The sequence below is a fragment of the Rattus norvegicus genome, chromosome 15, assembly GCF_021556685.1.
Source record: "Rattus norvegicus strain SHRSP/BbbUtx chromosome 15, alternate assembly SHRSP_T2T, whole genome shotgun sequence".
NCBI classification, from domain to species: Eukaryota; Metazoa; Chordata; class Mammalia; order Rodentia; family Muridae; genus Rattus; species Rattus norvegicus.
This window is the reverse complement of record NC_141548.1, coordinates 3,771,483-3,787,283: the sequence shown is the minus strand read 5'-3', so window position 1 is coordinate 3,787,283 and position 15,801 is coordinate 3,771,483. Positions and strand designations below refer to the sequence as shown.

General features: G+C 37.6%; 1 protein-coding gene across 8 annotated transcripts in view; it reads right to left on the bottom strand.

Moving 5' to 3' along the window:
- Positions 1-15,801, bottom strand: part of Ppp3cb (protein phosphatase 3 catalytic subunit beta) — a 45,021-nt gene that overhangs the window by 24,988 nt on the left and 4,232 nt on the right. For all 8 annotated transcript variants that reach the window (XM_087584942.1, XM_087584945.1, XM_087584943.1 and 5 more), the window contains 2 exon segments: positions 2,773-2,973; positions 2,063-2,187 (listed from right to left, as the gene is read on the bottom strand). In XM_087584942.1, coding sequence (XP_087441068.1) covers positions 2,063-2,187; positions 2,773-2,973 — 326 coding nt within the window.

Sequence of the window (15,801 nt, the reverse complement as noted above, 5' to 3'; positions counted from 1 at the left end):
GAAGAACTGTATTAAAGGGTCACAACATTAAAAAGGTTGAGAACCGGGGGTTGGGGATTTAGCTCAGTGGTAGAGCGCTTGCCTAGGAAGCACAAGGTCCTGGGTTCGGTCCCCAGCTCCGGAAAAAAGAACCAAAAAAAAAAAAAAAAAAAAAAAAAAAAAAAAGAAGGTTGAGAACCACTGATATAATTCAATTTCAAGAAAATTCAACTTTTATAATTTAAAGACAATGAAATGGACAGCATTTTGTATACATAGATTTCTCTAGATTTAATATAAAAAGACTAACATTATTTTAAGGAAAATAGTGCTATTTCATGTAGAAATAAATGTTTACATAATACGAAAAGAAAAATTACTAACCAAGTCCATTGACAGGCGTTAACTACTTAGACCTTAGTCTTATTTTTTTTTAAAAAGTAATAAAACTAATATCTACTAAAACTAAACTGTACTTGTTTTTTATATTTTAACTTTTTTGTAATAGTAAAACTACTATTAATTGAGCTACAATTTTTCTTTTTCTTTTCGGAGCTGAGAACCGAACCCAGGGCCTAGCGCTTACTTGGCAAGCGCTCTACCACTGAGCTAAATCCCCAACCCCTACAAAATAATTTTAAATGAGTACATCTACACCAATGTGCTTAATAACAACTAAGTTTTACCTTCTGATTTCGTCATTACACTAAATTCTTTGTTAGGTAGGACCATTTTCTAATTGTTCTTAAAACCATGAGGTAATTCAGAAAAGATTAAAGGGTTTAATAATAAAATTATGACTGGGAATAACAACAAACTAGGATAATAATATTCCAAAGGGAAGGAATGGACACATCCCCAAAGTCCTTACTGAGAAGTAGAGTACACTAAAAAATCTTTACAAGTGGATACAGGTAACACTAAGCGGAACGGAGGTTTGCTAGATAGGAAGGCCTCAGTACCCATTTAGGACATAGGATAAAAGCAGAAGCATAGGTCAGACTGCTTGACTCAACCCTTGGGTTCCTTGTGCACTGAAGGATAAACAGCAGTACTTCCCTCACCACACTGCTGTGAAGACTAAACTAACCAGTATCTGCTAATGCTTAAACTGGAATATATTACATGTGTAACATAAATTATATACTGACAGAGATTTGACTAAGCAAGTGTACTTAAAAATCTGTCCTACAGAAATAATAGGGTAAATACACAGAAATGTAGGACTACAATGTCCCAATAAGGTATCTTTGTAATGAGGGGAAAAAAAAGACTTAGAACTTCTAAGTGTGTAACAAGTTATTGCTTGTCACTCAGTGGAAGACACGGACGCTATTAAACAGCTTTAGATTTGTATTTACCAGTTGTAAAGACATTACGGTGTATAGACATTACGGTGTATAGACATTACAGTGTATAGACATTACGGTGTATAGACATTACGTGATGACCAGACAGAGGCAAATGTCTTCATATGGTCCCATTTTTCATTTAAAACAGAAGAGATACATGTTAGAAAATACCGGCCATTCCATATTTTTCATACTTCATACAATTAAAAAGGAAAGGAACAAAAAGAATCCCTGAATTAAGTGACAAACAATAGGTCATTTTAATGCCTCTTAAGTTTAAAAAAATTAAGTTTCAGATATTATTAGGTCTTAATACCATCACAATGAGATAGATCTTAGGGTTTAAGCAACAAAAAAATCATAAGGTACTTCATTTAAAACTTAAAGAGAATATCATGTTTCTCACGGTTTAATGCCCTTAGTGGCAAGGAAGGCAAAGAAAGAAATAACCATCGTTAGCGCATAAGCCATGAGATAACAAGAAAATAAAGATCTCGGTCTGCTCATTTCCACTGGGAAAGAAACAATTATAACTATAAGAAATAACACAAATAAAACTGTTGGACGGTCTGACAAAGGAATGAGTAATGGCTTTTCCTACATATTTCAGAATATACAGAAGTATTAAAAAGAACCCAATACAAGTATTTTTAGAAACTTACTGTACTAGGAATTAATAGAAATAATCTATATTAACAACAGCAAATCAAATGACAGTATATGATTATTACCTCTATACTAAAATAACCTCTGTCCACATAATCACCAAGAAAAAGGTATCGTGTATTAGCAGGTGATCCTCCTACTTCAAAAAGTTTCATCAGATCAAAAAATTGGCCATGGATGTCACCACACACTGAAACAAGAAGATTATTAGATATGAAAAAAAGTCTCTAAATTAACAAATATTACGTAAACTCTAAGTGCTGTAACATGAGACAGTACAGATGCTATCTGAAGAGTGGCCTGTGAAGAACCATCGTAGGGAGAATATCTAACCAAACACTCATATGCTCAAGATCTAAAGCAAGATGTAACAGAAGTAACGAGGTTTGTGACAGTAATAGATTTTTCCTCTAAATTTATAAATCTCCTCTTTTAGAAGCTAAGGATAACAAGATTATAATGCTGGCAATAAACCCCACTTTAACTCAGTATTTTTCAATGACCATCAAATGATCACCATAGGTATCTAATACCATTTGGCACGGGTAATTAAGAGCAAAGGAAGGTGTTGAGTCAAACTCAAATATGGCCAATACAACTGATGAAGCCTTCATAAAAACATATTAGACTAGTTTTGTGTAAATACAGAAATTTGTAAAATCAAGATAATGTCCATATAGTATTAATCAGTAACTCTGTGATTGAAAGGGACACAGCTTTCTCTCCAATCAACCAAACACTGGTGTAATAATATCCAAACCAAAAGCAAGCTTACCTGTAATTGGAGCTTCTACTTCTATCATGGTTTTCTCCCGCCTAAGTATGGCAGCACCCTCATTGATAATTCTTAGTGCAATTTCTTCATCTACCCGACCTTCTTTTACCAGATGGTTCTTCAGAACATCAACCCTGGGTATCCCATCCATATCAAACACTTCTTCAGATGTCAACCGGTGAGTTGGGGGAAAAGGAACGGCTGCATTTTTTTTTTAAAGAACATAAAATAGGGAACAATATATTAACACAGAAACTAATAATTGGATTTTGATAAATAAAACTGAATAAATTTTTTAAAAATAGATTTGAAAAGCACCAGCAAGGTTTTTTCTTCTTCTTCATTTAATGGATACAAGTGTTAATTTAAACAAAATTTTTCTAAAGGAATAACCAAATTACTTTTTGTAATTTTGAGATGAAACCCAGTCATCCTACATGTTAAAAGTGTTCTTGTGTGTGAGCGCCCACTCGTGTATTCCCCAACCCCCAATACACACACACACACACACACACACACACACACACACACACACACGAAAATAAAAAAAGTATTTCTTAAGAGTCTTGTTCTAGGGTGTTGAGGTAGGAGTGAGTGGGTGGGTGGGGGAGGAGCCTGATAGAAGCAGGGAGGAGGAGGAATGGGATAGGTGGTTTTCAGAGGGGAAACCTAGAAGGGGGATAACATCTGAAATATAAATAAATAAAATAACCAATTAAAAATAAAGTCTCAGTACGTAGTCCTGGCTTTCCTAGAACTCATTATGTACACCAGGTTGGTCATGAACTCATAAAAAATTCACTTGCCTCTGCCTCCTAGGTGTTGAAATTATTGGTGTTCCCCTGAGTCCACCTTCTACAGTTCCTTCTGTCAAGCTATAGAGGTCTACAACCTAGCAAACCTGGGTTCAGCCTAGGCAACTGAGAGTTGCCTCAAAACATAAATATAACACACACACATGTATAAGCAAATATAATGAAGGAAACTAGCTAGCTGGACTCTGTAAGATCTGGACTACAGTTCAGTGGCAGAGTACCCGCCTCACAAATGCAAGGCGTTCCTTAGGTTTAATCCCTAACACTAGGGGGGGTGGAGGCGGGAGGATAACAAGCTACATATAACAGCATGTTCTTTGTTGAAAATGGTTAGAGAATTGAGTTATTTGGAGAAAAAAAAATCAAGATAACTCAAGTTTTTTCTTTACTACAAAACATTTTCAGTCAGAACCCTTTGATTATAATAGATGCTCAACTATAAAATATATTTTATGCCAGGCAGTGGCGGTGCAGAGGCTTAAACTCTGTGAGTTTAAGGTTAGCCTGGTCTACAAAGCTAGTTTAGTTCTAAGACAACCAGATCTATACAAAGAAACCCTGTCTCGAAAAAAAACCAACCAAACGAAACCTATTATTATATATATAAACCTATTTTATATATACATATATATATCTGAATAAGAAATAAAATGCAAGTAAGATAATCTTCCATGTTATTTCTAAAATAGTTATTATAGCATGTGTTTATGTGACTATATCCATATTTCTCCTCTATAACAGTGTCACCTAAGACCACTGGAAAACACAAGGTATTTACATTATGATTCATTAACAGTAGCAAATCCCAGTTATGAAACAGTAATGAAGATAATTTTATGGTTGGGGAATCACTACATCATGACAAATTGTAATATGGGTCACAGTAATAGGAAGGTTGAGAACCACTAGTCTATATGATGTGTGTGAGTGCATGTGCCACAAAATGTATGTGGAGGTCAGAGGCCAATTTTTGGTTTATTTTACTTCCATCTAAACATGGGTTCCAGGATCAAACTCAGGTCGCCAGGGCAGCAAGTGCCTCTCTACCTGCTGATATCTTTTGCCAGTCCATCTTCCATGTTCTTTTTTTTTTTTTAAAGATTTTATTTTTGAGTACACTACAGCCATCCACAGACACACCAGAAGAGGGCATCATCACCAGAAGATCTCATCACAGATGGTTGTGAGCCACCATGTGGTTGCTGGGATTTGAACTCAGGACCTCTGGAAGAGCAGTCAGTGCTCTTAACCGCTGAGCCATCTCTCCAGCCCCATCTTCCATGTTCTTAATACAAATATAAAACAATGTCTTCTGATCAATTTTAATATGATCTTTTAGGGATGTAGATAAAATCAAAGTCAAATGCTTACCTATACAATTTAACTTATTTTACTGCCCACATATACTTAATACATTATAACTCTTTCCATTCCTGAAGTATGTATTTATGATTTCCACAAGTAATCACAACTGCACAATTAAATATTATTTATAACACCCTCATAGAAGGGGGAGGGAGGATGGGATAGGGGATTTGTGGACAAGAAGCTGGGAAAGGGGATAACATTTGAAATGTAAATTTTGAAAGTCCAGTAAGAAGAAAACAATGGTATTTACAGATGGAACATAAGACAGTGTTAGTCCTTCTTTTGGTTTTCTTGTCTGTCATCTCCTCCACCACAACCACCATCGCACACCAATTTTTTGAGATGCGTCTTCATCCATCTCTAGGTAGGTAGCCTGGCTGGTCTATAATTCCATATGTAAACTAGATTGGCTACCAGACTGAGGTGATCCTCCTGTCTCTGCCTCTAAGTTCTAGAATTAATTATAAAAAGCCTGGTATAGTGGCAGTCACCTGTAACCTCGGTGCTAGAGAAGCAAAGACAAGTGGTAGATCCCTGGAGCTGCCAGCAAAGCCTACTCTAAACATCAGATTCCAGTAAGACACCCTGTCTCAAAAGGCAAGGGGGAGAGACGGCTCAGTGGTTTAAAAACATAAACAAACAAACAAACAAACAAATAGCCTGATTACCTGAGTTTGATCCCAGAGTTCCACATGACTACCCACCCACATACTCACAATGGCATGTGCATGCAAGCATGTACACACAAAATATATACATGTTATAAAAAAAAACTAAGAACTAGGCTACAGCTAAAAAGGAAGAATGAAACTTGAGGTGGTCTGGCTACACTCACACATCTACATGCACTCTATGCACATGTACTTACATACACCTATAAATAAAATGTAAAAATAGTTAATAGCCTTAGCTGAGATGGCTGTAATCCTAGATATTGGGAGGCTAACGCAGGAGAGTTGTCATGAATTCGAGACCATATTTATTCAACATAGTTCCAGGCTAATCAGAACTGTGTAGCAAAACCCTGTCTTAAAAACAAAACAGAACAGCTAAGATTCCTAGCAGTGGGGGATATGGATCTTGAAGTGGCCACTTCCTGTATCCAGGCAGGATTCCCAGTGAAAGGATAAAGACAGTAACCTACCCACAAACCATCTGACCCAAAATGTGTCTTGCCTACAAGGTATGCAGAGAAAAAGAGCAGAGTCTGAGGGACAGCCCCAACAATGACTGCCCCAAATTGAGACCCATTCCACCGGCAAGAACCAACTCGACACTATTAATGAAACTCTTGCATACTGAAATGCTTGTATAATGAAATGTTTGCATACAGGAACCTAGCATAACTGTCCTCTGAGAGGTCCCATCCAACAGCCAATGGAAAGAGATGCAGAGACTCACATCCAAAGAGTAGATGGGGCTTGAGGAGTTGAGGAAAAGACTAAAGGACCCAAAGAGGACAGAATCTACAGGAAAACCAACAAAGTCAACTAAACTGGACCCTTGGAAGCTCCCAATGACCGAGTCACCAACCATAGAACAAGCACAGGCTGGACCTAAGCACATGTATAACAGATGAGCAGCTTGGTCTTCATGCAGGTCCCCCAAACAACTGGAGCAAGGGCTATCCCTGAGCCTGCTGCCTCCATGTCTACCTGTAGACCTCACACCCCCAAACAGACAGCCTTGTCTGGTCTCAGTATGTGCCTAGTCCGCAGCAACTGGATGTTCAGGGCGGGATGGGAGGTGGGAAAGGGTTGACACTCAGAGGAGGGCTTCCCCTTCTTAGGGGAGTGAGGGAGTATTACATAAGGGGTACTAGGAGGAGAGGAAGGGCTGATGTTGGGTTGTAAAGTAAATAAATTTAATGTAATTTAAAAAACAACAAAAAGCAGAACAAAGCCTTTAATCCTAGCACTCGGGAGGCAGAGGCAGGAGGGCTTCTGGGAGCACAATACTAGTGAAGCTCCAGATCATCCATATAATATATATGGATGGAGGGGAGCTGGAGAGGTGGCTCAGCAGTTAAGAACATTGGCTGCTCTTCCAAATGATTGAAGCTCAAATCCAAGCACCCACATGGCAAGTCACAACTGTCTATAATTCCAGTTCCCGGGGATCTGACACCCTCATACAGATATATGTGGAGGCAGAACACCAATGAAAATACATTTTTTAAAAAATTTAAAATATATTAAAAAGCTCAAAACAAAATATTAAAATATTCTAAAAATTAAACTGAAGATGTAGATTGATCAGGGATGAAAGAACAAGGAATCTTACTGTGTCATCAATATGCGAAATAAACAAAGAATCTTGGAAATTAATATTGCTCCTCTTTCTAAGTAAGACCTGCAAAATCTTAGCTCTTTGAGGCCTCCAATTCTAAAGCACAGGTAGCCTGTGCTAAATGAACAACTTTTCTCCTGTGATCAGTCAACCCAATCTATGCTTCCTACTATTACCATGTCTTATTGACAAATATCCAACACTCACTATACTTCTATGCTTCTGAATTACCTCTGTCCTTTTCCTCATGATATTTTTAGTGTTCTCTTCCAAACAGTTTTATTGAGGACTCTAGAACTACTTTTATAAATTAAGATAACAGACACAAAAGTACATTCTCCCATTACATAGACAAACTATCTCTTCACATAATACTTATCTCTCTAGCTTAATTAATTCTTGCTTCTCCTAAAGGAAAATACCAAATCTTCAAAGTGGATCTTGCTTGCTTTTCCATGGTCTATAACTCAAACTTTTCCCCCTCCATTATGATTTTCAACATTGTCACTGCACTGAAGACCAAAACAAAGTCTTCCTTTGAGATATTATCTTCTAACTAGTTGAGTCATGTCTCTGCCATCTACTAAATTTAAATTGTTTTCTGTCATCCTAACTTCCTATCCCTTCTAAATTCCTTCACTGTCAATATCCAAATGTATGACCTACCTAAAACTGAAGAACCAGAAAGTTTGAACATTCCCTGATTGTTTGAGCACTCTGACTTGCTCCACCTTCTGAACTGCAGTCCCTAAATGACCACATCCCTCTATGTTCTGGTTTTGCTCCCTTTTCGTTGTCTGGAGTTTGAGTCTGTATTAAGAACCTGAAGATCTGAACTTCTATTGACTCAGTGAGCATCTATCGAGGCCCCGGATTCCAGGAGGACCACTACAAAATGAAACTGGAGTTTGGAGTCCGTTTCCTAGCACCTATGTCAGGTGGCTTACCTGTGACACCAGCTCCAGATATGATTTCTTCTTCTGACCTCTGCACACATGCATAGTGTGAGTTTGAGCACAACAATCACACAAATAAATAAAAAGAAATTCTTTCTTTTAAAAAGAACTTGCAGAGTCCTTTCTTATCAACTCCTTCTTGGTTACCTTTAATTCTTACAATGAGGCTACTCCACTCATCCACTTTTGAAGCATTCTAGACATTTTGTCCTTCTGTCTCTCCACATTACATGGCAGGCAAAAATCCCAATTCTCAAAAACTTAGCTTGTAAATTTTTATGGCAAGTATAAAATTATCAAAATTGCCCAGTAATGCTACACATTCATAGTCTCCAATTTAGCTAGTCCCTGGCACTTCCAGGCAACCCAAATTTCTCATTATCTGGCTTCTACACTATTCGCTACCTTGTAATTAATTCTCTCTCCTTGGGTTCTCAAAAGAACTTACCTGGCTTTGCATCTTACTTTCTAACTCAGTGTCTCACTGGTTTAACTCATGGACTTCTTCCCATTCTGTTGTGTGTGTGATAGGGTTTCTGTTGGCATCCCTTCTAGGCTCTGCCCCACAGTTGTTAGGCAACAGCCAGGTAGGCCTGGTTTACTATAAAGGTGGCTGTTTGCCCCCTCCTCTCTCTTACTCTCTGCCCCTTCTTTCTCTGCCCCTTCTTTCTCTGACCCTTTCTCCCCTTCCATCTCCCCCTCTCTTTTCACATGTTCCTGGCCAGCTTCTAGTCTTTTCTGTCTGTCTCCACTCCCTTCCCAACTCATGTCCTAAATAAACTCTATTCTATACTAAACCTGTTGCATGGCTCAGGGGAAAGGGATACCTCAGCATGGGCCTGCCAAGGAAACCTTCTCACCTCAACATACCTGGCTCTACAATACGTACCCTGGCCTCTTCCTTTTTTATACAACAGTATCACCCTGCATATAGCTCTAGTTGACCTGAAACTTGCATAGACCGGGCTGGCCTCAAGTTCAGAGATTCACCTGCCTCTGCCTCCAGAGTGGTACAATTAAAGATGTATGCCAGCATATTCAACTTTTACTTATCTGTTTAATATAGCCCAGGTTGGCCAAGGGTGACACTGAACTCCTGATGCTCTAGCCTCCACCTTCCAATGTTGCAATCATAGACCTGGTTTATACAGTGCTGGAGACCTAGCATGACTTTGTGAGTGAGTGCTAAGCAAGCATTTTATCAATTAAGCTACAGTCCCAACCCACTTTTTTCTCTTGAACCTTAAATGTCAGTGGTGGTCTTATGGGTCCTGTCTTTGAGGCTCCTCTCATACTACTCTGAATTAGTAATCTTACTCAACATGATAGCTTCTAGTATATAAATAGTCCATGCTAGCCATCAACTTGAAATTCTAGTGCTTTAGGCTCCTAAGTGCTGCTAAGATCACAAATATGCACTAGCACCTATATTTTGCAGACTTCTAAATAGAAAGCTTCGGTTCAGATCCCATCCTTGTACTCCAGATCCACATTAAACTATAAACTATAAACTAGCCAACGTTATAGCCTATAGATTTTGTAAAGGCAATGTTTTTCCATCCAAACCATCACCAAAACAGTTATCAAATTAATCTGCAAATTATCGCAGACATGACTTCTTCCTCACCCTACATGGAAAACAGGTCTCTTTAGTCGCCAGAGACATCGAATAAAGACTTCCTCCCCTCCTCATGCCCACTACTACAATCTTTCCCATCTTGCCCATGACAAGTATTCTTTGTGAGCATGTGTCTAGGCCGGAGGACAAACCTGGCTGTCGTGCTTTTTTTTTTGAGATGGGATCTTTCAGTGGCTTGGGACCCACCAAGTAGGCTACGTTATGCTGACAGACAGGAGAGATCTGAAGGCCTGCTTGTCTCAACCTCCCCAGTACTGGATTTACTAGCAGGTACTGCCACAACCAGCTCTTTTTATTTGGGTTCTGGAGGCAGAATTCAGGTCCTGGAGCATTCTACTTACTGAGCTGCTTGCCCAAACCTACAGAATACTCTTCCTAAAACTCAAACATCAAGACTGTATTTCAGATTGGCTTTACTTTTCAAATTATTTTTTAATTTAAACTTATTTTATATGTACGAGTGTTCGTCTGTCTGTGTATACATGTGTGCCTGGTGTCCTCAGAAGTCAGAACAGGGCATCCAATCACCTGGAATTAGAGTTATGAAAGTATTCTTTGTGGGAGGATGCCCTCCCATACCCTAGGATAATAGGACTTCATGAATGAACCGTCACACCCAGTTATGAGCTACCATGTAGGTGCTGGAAACTAAATCCAGGTCCTCTGTAAGAGCAGGAAGTTCTCTTAACCACAGCTTCTTTTAATACAGTATAAAGGTCCCTCACGACCAAATACACACACCCTCATCTTTTACCACTACCTTATATTCTGAACATATTCTGTTGTGGACACTAGCTTTCTTATTTAAAACTCTGCATGGCAGTATAGAGAGCAGTGCTCAGGAGGCAGAGGTAGGTAGATTTCTATGAGTTTGAGGCAGTCTGGTCTACATAGCAAGATTCAAGCCAGCCAAGCTACATAGTGACAATGTGTTCAATAGATGACAGATGGATATACAGATGAATGGATGTGGATGGATCAATTGGGCTGATTTACGTTGCATGTCATATTGTTGTGGATATATAACCTCACCTTATGTTAGGAAGTTGAGATAAGGTCTCACTCACACTGCAGCTCAGACTCATCTGGAACTCACTATAACCATGCTGAACTTGAACTTCCACAATCCCCTTAGCCCTCCCACACCCTAGGATAACAGGACTTCATGAATGAACGGTCACACCCAGTTACCCCTTGTCTTTAAATATCATTTAATGTTTTACTCTTGGAAACTTTTATGATATTCCCAGCCTACATTAACAGTATTCTTTATTTCTGGACCAAATAACATAGGACATGATGCATACTTACGTTATAGCACGTACCAAATACATCGTTAAATGCCTGACTTCCTTTTTTTTTTAAGATTTATTAATTTTATTTATGAATACATTATAGCTGTTTTCAGCCACACCAGAAGAGGGCATCAGATCCCATTACAGATAGTTGTGAGCCATCATGTGGTTCCTGAGAATTGAACTCAGGACCTCCGCAAAAGCAGCCAGAGCTCTTAACCACCAAGCCATCTCTCCAGCCCCATGCCTGTCTTCCTTATCAGCTTATGAGTACCTTGAATGTAAAGGGGCTAAGTCTTTCTTCTCTATATATCAAATGATATATAATATAGTTTATTCAATTATTACTATGTAATAGTTTCTAAAATACTTACAAATCTTAAGATCAATTTATGTAGCAATGACAATGTATTTATGATTTAGTCTGTAAATACTTGCTAACATACAGTCTCATGTAATCTTCAGAGATGTCTTGTGTGCTCATACAGATACCATCTCCATTTCATCAATGAGGTAATAGACTCAGATGTTAATTATCTTCTTAAAATGCAGAGCCATGGTTCAAACTAGGTCTAAATGATCTCCAGTATCACGTCTTTATACTAACACAATGACAAACTTCATTTGCTCTAAGGGGTCATCCAAAGGCTCCTCAGCTGTATACCTGTCATGCCAGCACTTAGGAGGACCAAGAATTCACGGCTAGTCTGAGCACAGTAAGAGTCTGTCTCAAAAAAAAAAAAAAGAAAAGAAAAGAAAAGAAAAGAAAAGAAAAGAAAAGAAAAGAAATCTATCTCAAAAACCATAAACCAAACCAAATCAAACCAAACCATAGACTTTTTACCAGTCTAATATAGATCTATGGAGTAGCCAGCCATAGATCCTAAGTAACCTAAGGAAAGATTCAAGAAATAAAAATTGTGGTTATTAAATAATAAGCATCCATCCTCAAATTTTATTTTCTTTATTGCTATTTTTGTTATGGTATCACGAATGCCCATCACTCAGATTAATTTAAAAAAATTGTGGATTTTTTAACCTTTCTGGATTTTAGGTTTTTTAAAAGGTTTATTATTTTTATATCTCTAAGTTTATTTTTTAGATTATAGATATAGGAGTGTTTTACCTTCATGTATGTATGTGTGCTGTATACATGCCTGGTGCCAATGGAGGTCAGAAAAGGGTATCAAGATTCCTGGAACTGGAGTTATAAATGGTTGTTAACCACAAGGTTGGTGCTGGGAGCTGAGTCTTCTCCAAAAGCAACAAATAACAAGTGTTCTTAAACACCGAGCCCTCTCTCTAGCCATATTTTTATTTTATACAAGTAAGTGTGATCCTGAGTATGTATAGTGTACCACATGTGTATAGCAGATGCCCTTGGAGGCCAGAAGAGGGCTTCACAATCACCAAAACTGGAGTTGGTGTTAAGCCATCAGATGTGGGAGCAGGGAAAGGAACTCAGTTTCTTTGCAAGATAATTGAGTTGCTTCTACAATGATTCCAAGTCTTTTTGATTGATATTCAAATTCTTGCAGTTTTTTTTTAACATCTTCATTACTGAATTTCCTTTTAACTGCACTGTGTCAACATTACTTCAATTCTTATCATCTAATTTCTATTAGAAAACTTGAATTCTACTATTCATCTTCAATAAAACAAAGCACAGCTAATTTCCAGGCTCAAAATTTTAGGTAGTTTTATTTTTGTTTAAGTTTTCCTTGTTTAGTCTCTCCTATTTAGTTCAGACTGAGACAGAACTTAATAGCATTCCTGTGTCTCCCCTAAATGCCGGGATTGAATGTGTACACTATATGACTGGAAATAGTTTCATACTGAATAAAAGGAAAAACCAGTTCTCTCCTTTCACCATGGGTTCTGGACTCAAACTTGGGCCACCAGGCTTATACAGACATGTTTTTACCTCACAGGCACTTCACTGAGTGAGGTATTTTTTAGAATGCTAAATCTTAAGGTCTTTTCCAATGAAGTCTTTCCAAGACTGACCATTTTCAATCTTTTACAAGTAATTCCAATCTGTACTTCCACTAACTGATCAATTGAATCTCCTTAAAGCAAATTTAGTCTTACTATCCCTCAGACAGTGCTGTTGATCTGTTTCACTCCCATCCCCATCATGTATCCAATATGTGCTTACCTCCTACTATTATTAAGCATAATCAGACACATTTTTTTCCTTTCCCTTAATTGATGTTTTGGCCATCCCTCTCTTGAACTACTCTAAATAACTAAACCAAAGTAAAGCTTCTGCCTCCTTTAATAATTAATTTTGTTTAATAAAATTTCATCAGTTAGCTTTCAAAATAGTAATGGATCACTATTCTACTTTAAAATAATCAAAAACAGCCACATGCCTGGCTAGGCACTATGCTACACACTTTATATGCATTATTCTCAGTAATATCCCACAAACTCTATCAAAAAGACTGTATTAACTCTAGCTTTCATGAGGACACTAAGACTGAGAATGTTAAGAACTTGTCTACCTGAGTTTTATTTATTCAGTGGCACAGCTGGTTTTCAAAGCCAGAAAGTCTAATTCTATCTATGGCTTTCAGTCTTAATCATCCACAGGCTAACCTGCTAGAGCAAGCCACAACTTCAGCTTCTTAACTTGGAACACAAAAGGTCCCTTTTCAACTTCATCTGCCACTCCTTGCCAAGCACCTTATATACTAACTACCATTTCAAACTACGTACCTTTCTGTTTCTCTATTCCAATTGTACTCATCTTTCAAGGGGTACCTTTAAACATTATTCTCAGTGACACTTTCTTTTTAAATTGAGATTGTCATTTCTCTTATCACTCTAATAGCACTTTGTTTCTACCTCGTTTTTATTCAGTGTCACCACCATACTTCCCATGTTAAGATTGTATTCTACTTACCTTTTATTTTTAAAGTCTCATGTATTAGTTAAGACTGTAACTTATCTTCTATTTTAAAACAGTCTCATGTATCATAGGCTGACTTCAAACAAGATATCCTTGCACTTCTGATACTTCTGATTCAATTTCCTAAATACTAAGATGTATCATTACATCTGGTTTATGTGGTACTACAGATTAACTCAGGGCTTCCTGCATGCTAGGCAAGCATAATACCAAATAAGTTACACACTCCAATTCCTACTAAAATCCCTGGTACGAAGCATGTACCCAATAAATGTTGCACATGTAAAGAACCCTACCTTCTTATTTCAATTCTATCCATTCTTCAAGGCTTCTTTTCCCTTAAAAAAAGCTCTTAGTAATATATATCTATCTCCCACTTTAAAAAAGGGTGTGGTAGCACTCACTTTTAATCCTAGCACTAGGGAGGCAAAGGCAGGCAGACGATTTGGGTTCAAGGCTAACCTGGTCATTGAAGGCCACATAGTGAACCCGTCTTTAAAAAGAGAGCCCTGCCAGACCAGACATTACTACATCCTTTGAACTGAGACAACTTCCTACTTCTGCAATAACCACAATCACAACCACATTCATATTCAATGAAATCTGTTAACTTTTCATGAGTACTTAGTTTCCTAAGGATCAAGACTTTATTTCTACCCCCACTGTCTTCTACCCCACAAGGTTAAGAAACATACAGCAGGAATTTAATAGTTACTATTTTAGGGGTTGGGGATTTAGTTCAGTGGTAGAGCGCTTGCCTAGCAAGCACAAGGCCCTGGGTTCAGTCCCCAGCTCTGAAAAAAAGAAAAGAAAAAAAAATAGTTACTATTTTATAACTTTTTCTGTTTATTTGTGGGTTTTGTTTTTTGGGGGTTTTTTTGGCTTTGTTTTTTTTTTTTTTTTTTTTTTTTTTTTTTTTGAGACAGAGTTTCTCTGTGTTGTCATGGCTACCCTGGAACTCACTCTGTAGACCAGGATGGTCTGCCTCTGCCTCCCAAATGTTGAGGTCAAAGGCCTGCTCCACCATTGTCCTATTACTATTTTATAACTTTCATATCCTAAAATAAATTTTATGTACAAAGACAATCAGTTCAACCATTTTACCTCTGAATATAAATTAACATTTTTATGATGAAATGAAGTCATATGATTGACACTAAAACATACCTCATTTAAAACTTCACAGTTCTTTTCAACAAATTTCCCCTTACAATTTTGCTTAATCATTCAATAACTCTGGCTTTCAGCTCTCTCCTGAGCAGCTGTATTTCCTTCTTGACATTTTCTTTCTAAGGTAACTTGCTACCATAGCCCTTTCTCTTTTCTTTTAAACTCACATGTTGTAGTCTCTGTTCCTTTGCTTTCTCTAGAACACACGGTACTAAAAACTTATCTTAGTATGGTTAAAATTTTAACAGGGGTAAAAAGGAAATTCATTTTAAGGAGTTATCTTTATATATAAGCCTATAAGATACTTTGTAAATGAAACTAACATTCAAACTGCTTTTAAAACATGAAATAAGGGGCTGGGGATTTAGCTCAGTGGTAGAGTGCTTGCCTAGGAAGCGCAAGGCCCTGGGTTCGGTCCCCAGCTCCGAAAAAAAGAACCAAAAAAAAAACATGAAATAAAAATATCTGTGAGCAACTCTGAAATCAGCATGTATATGAATATTATGAATCATTTGCAAATCTGTGATGAAAAATTAAACAATTTTAATAAAACTAAGGTATTAGAAATAAGAGTGGCACATGA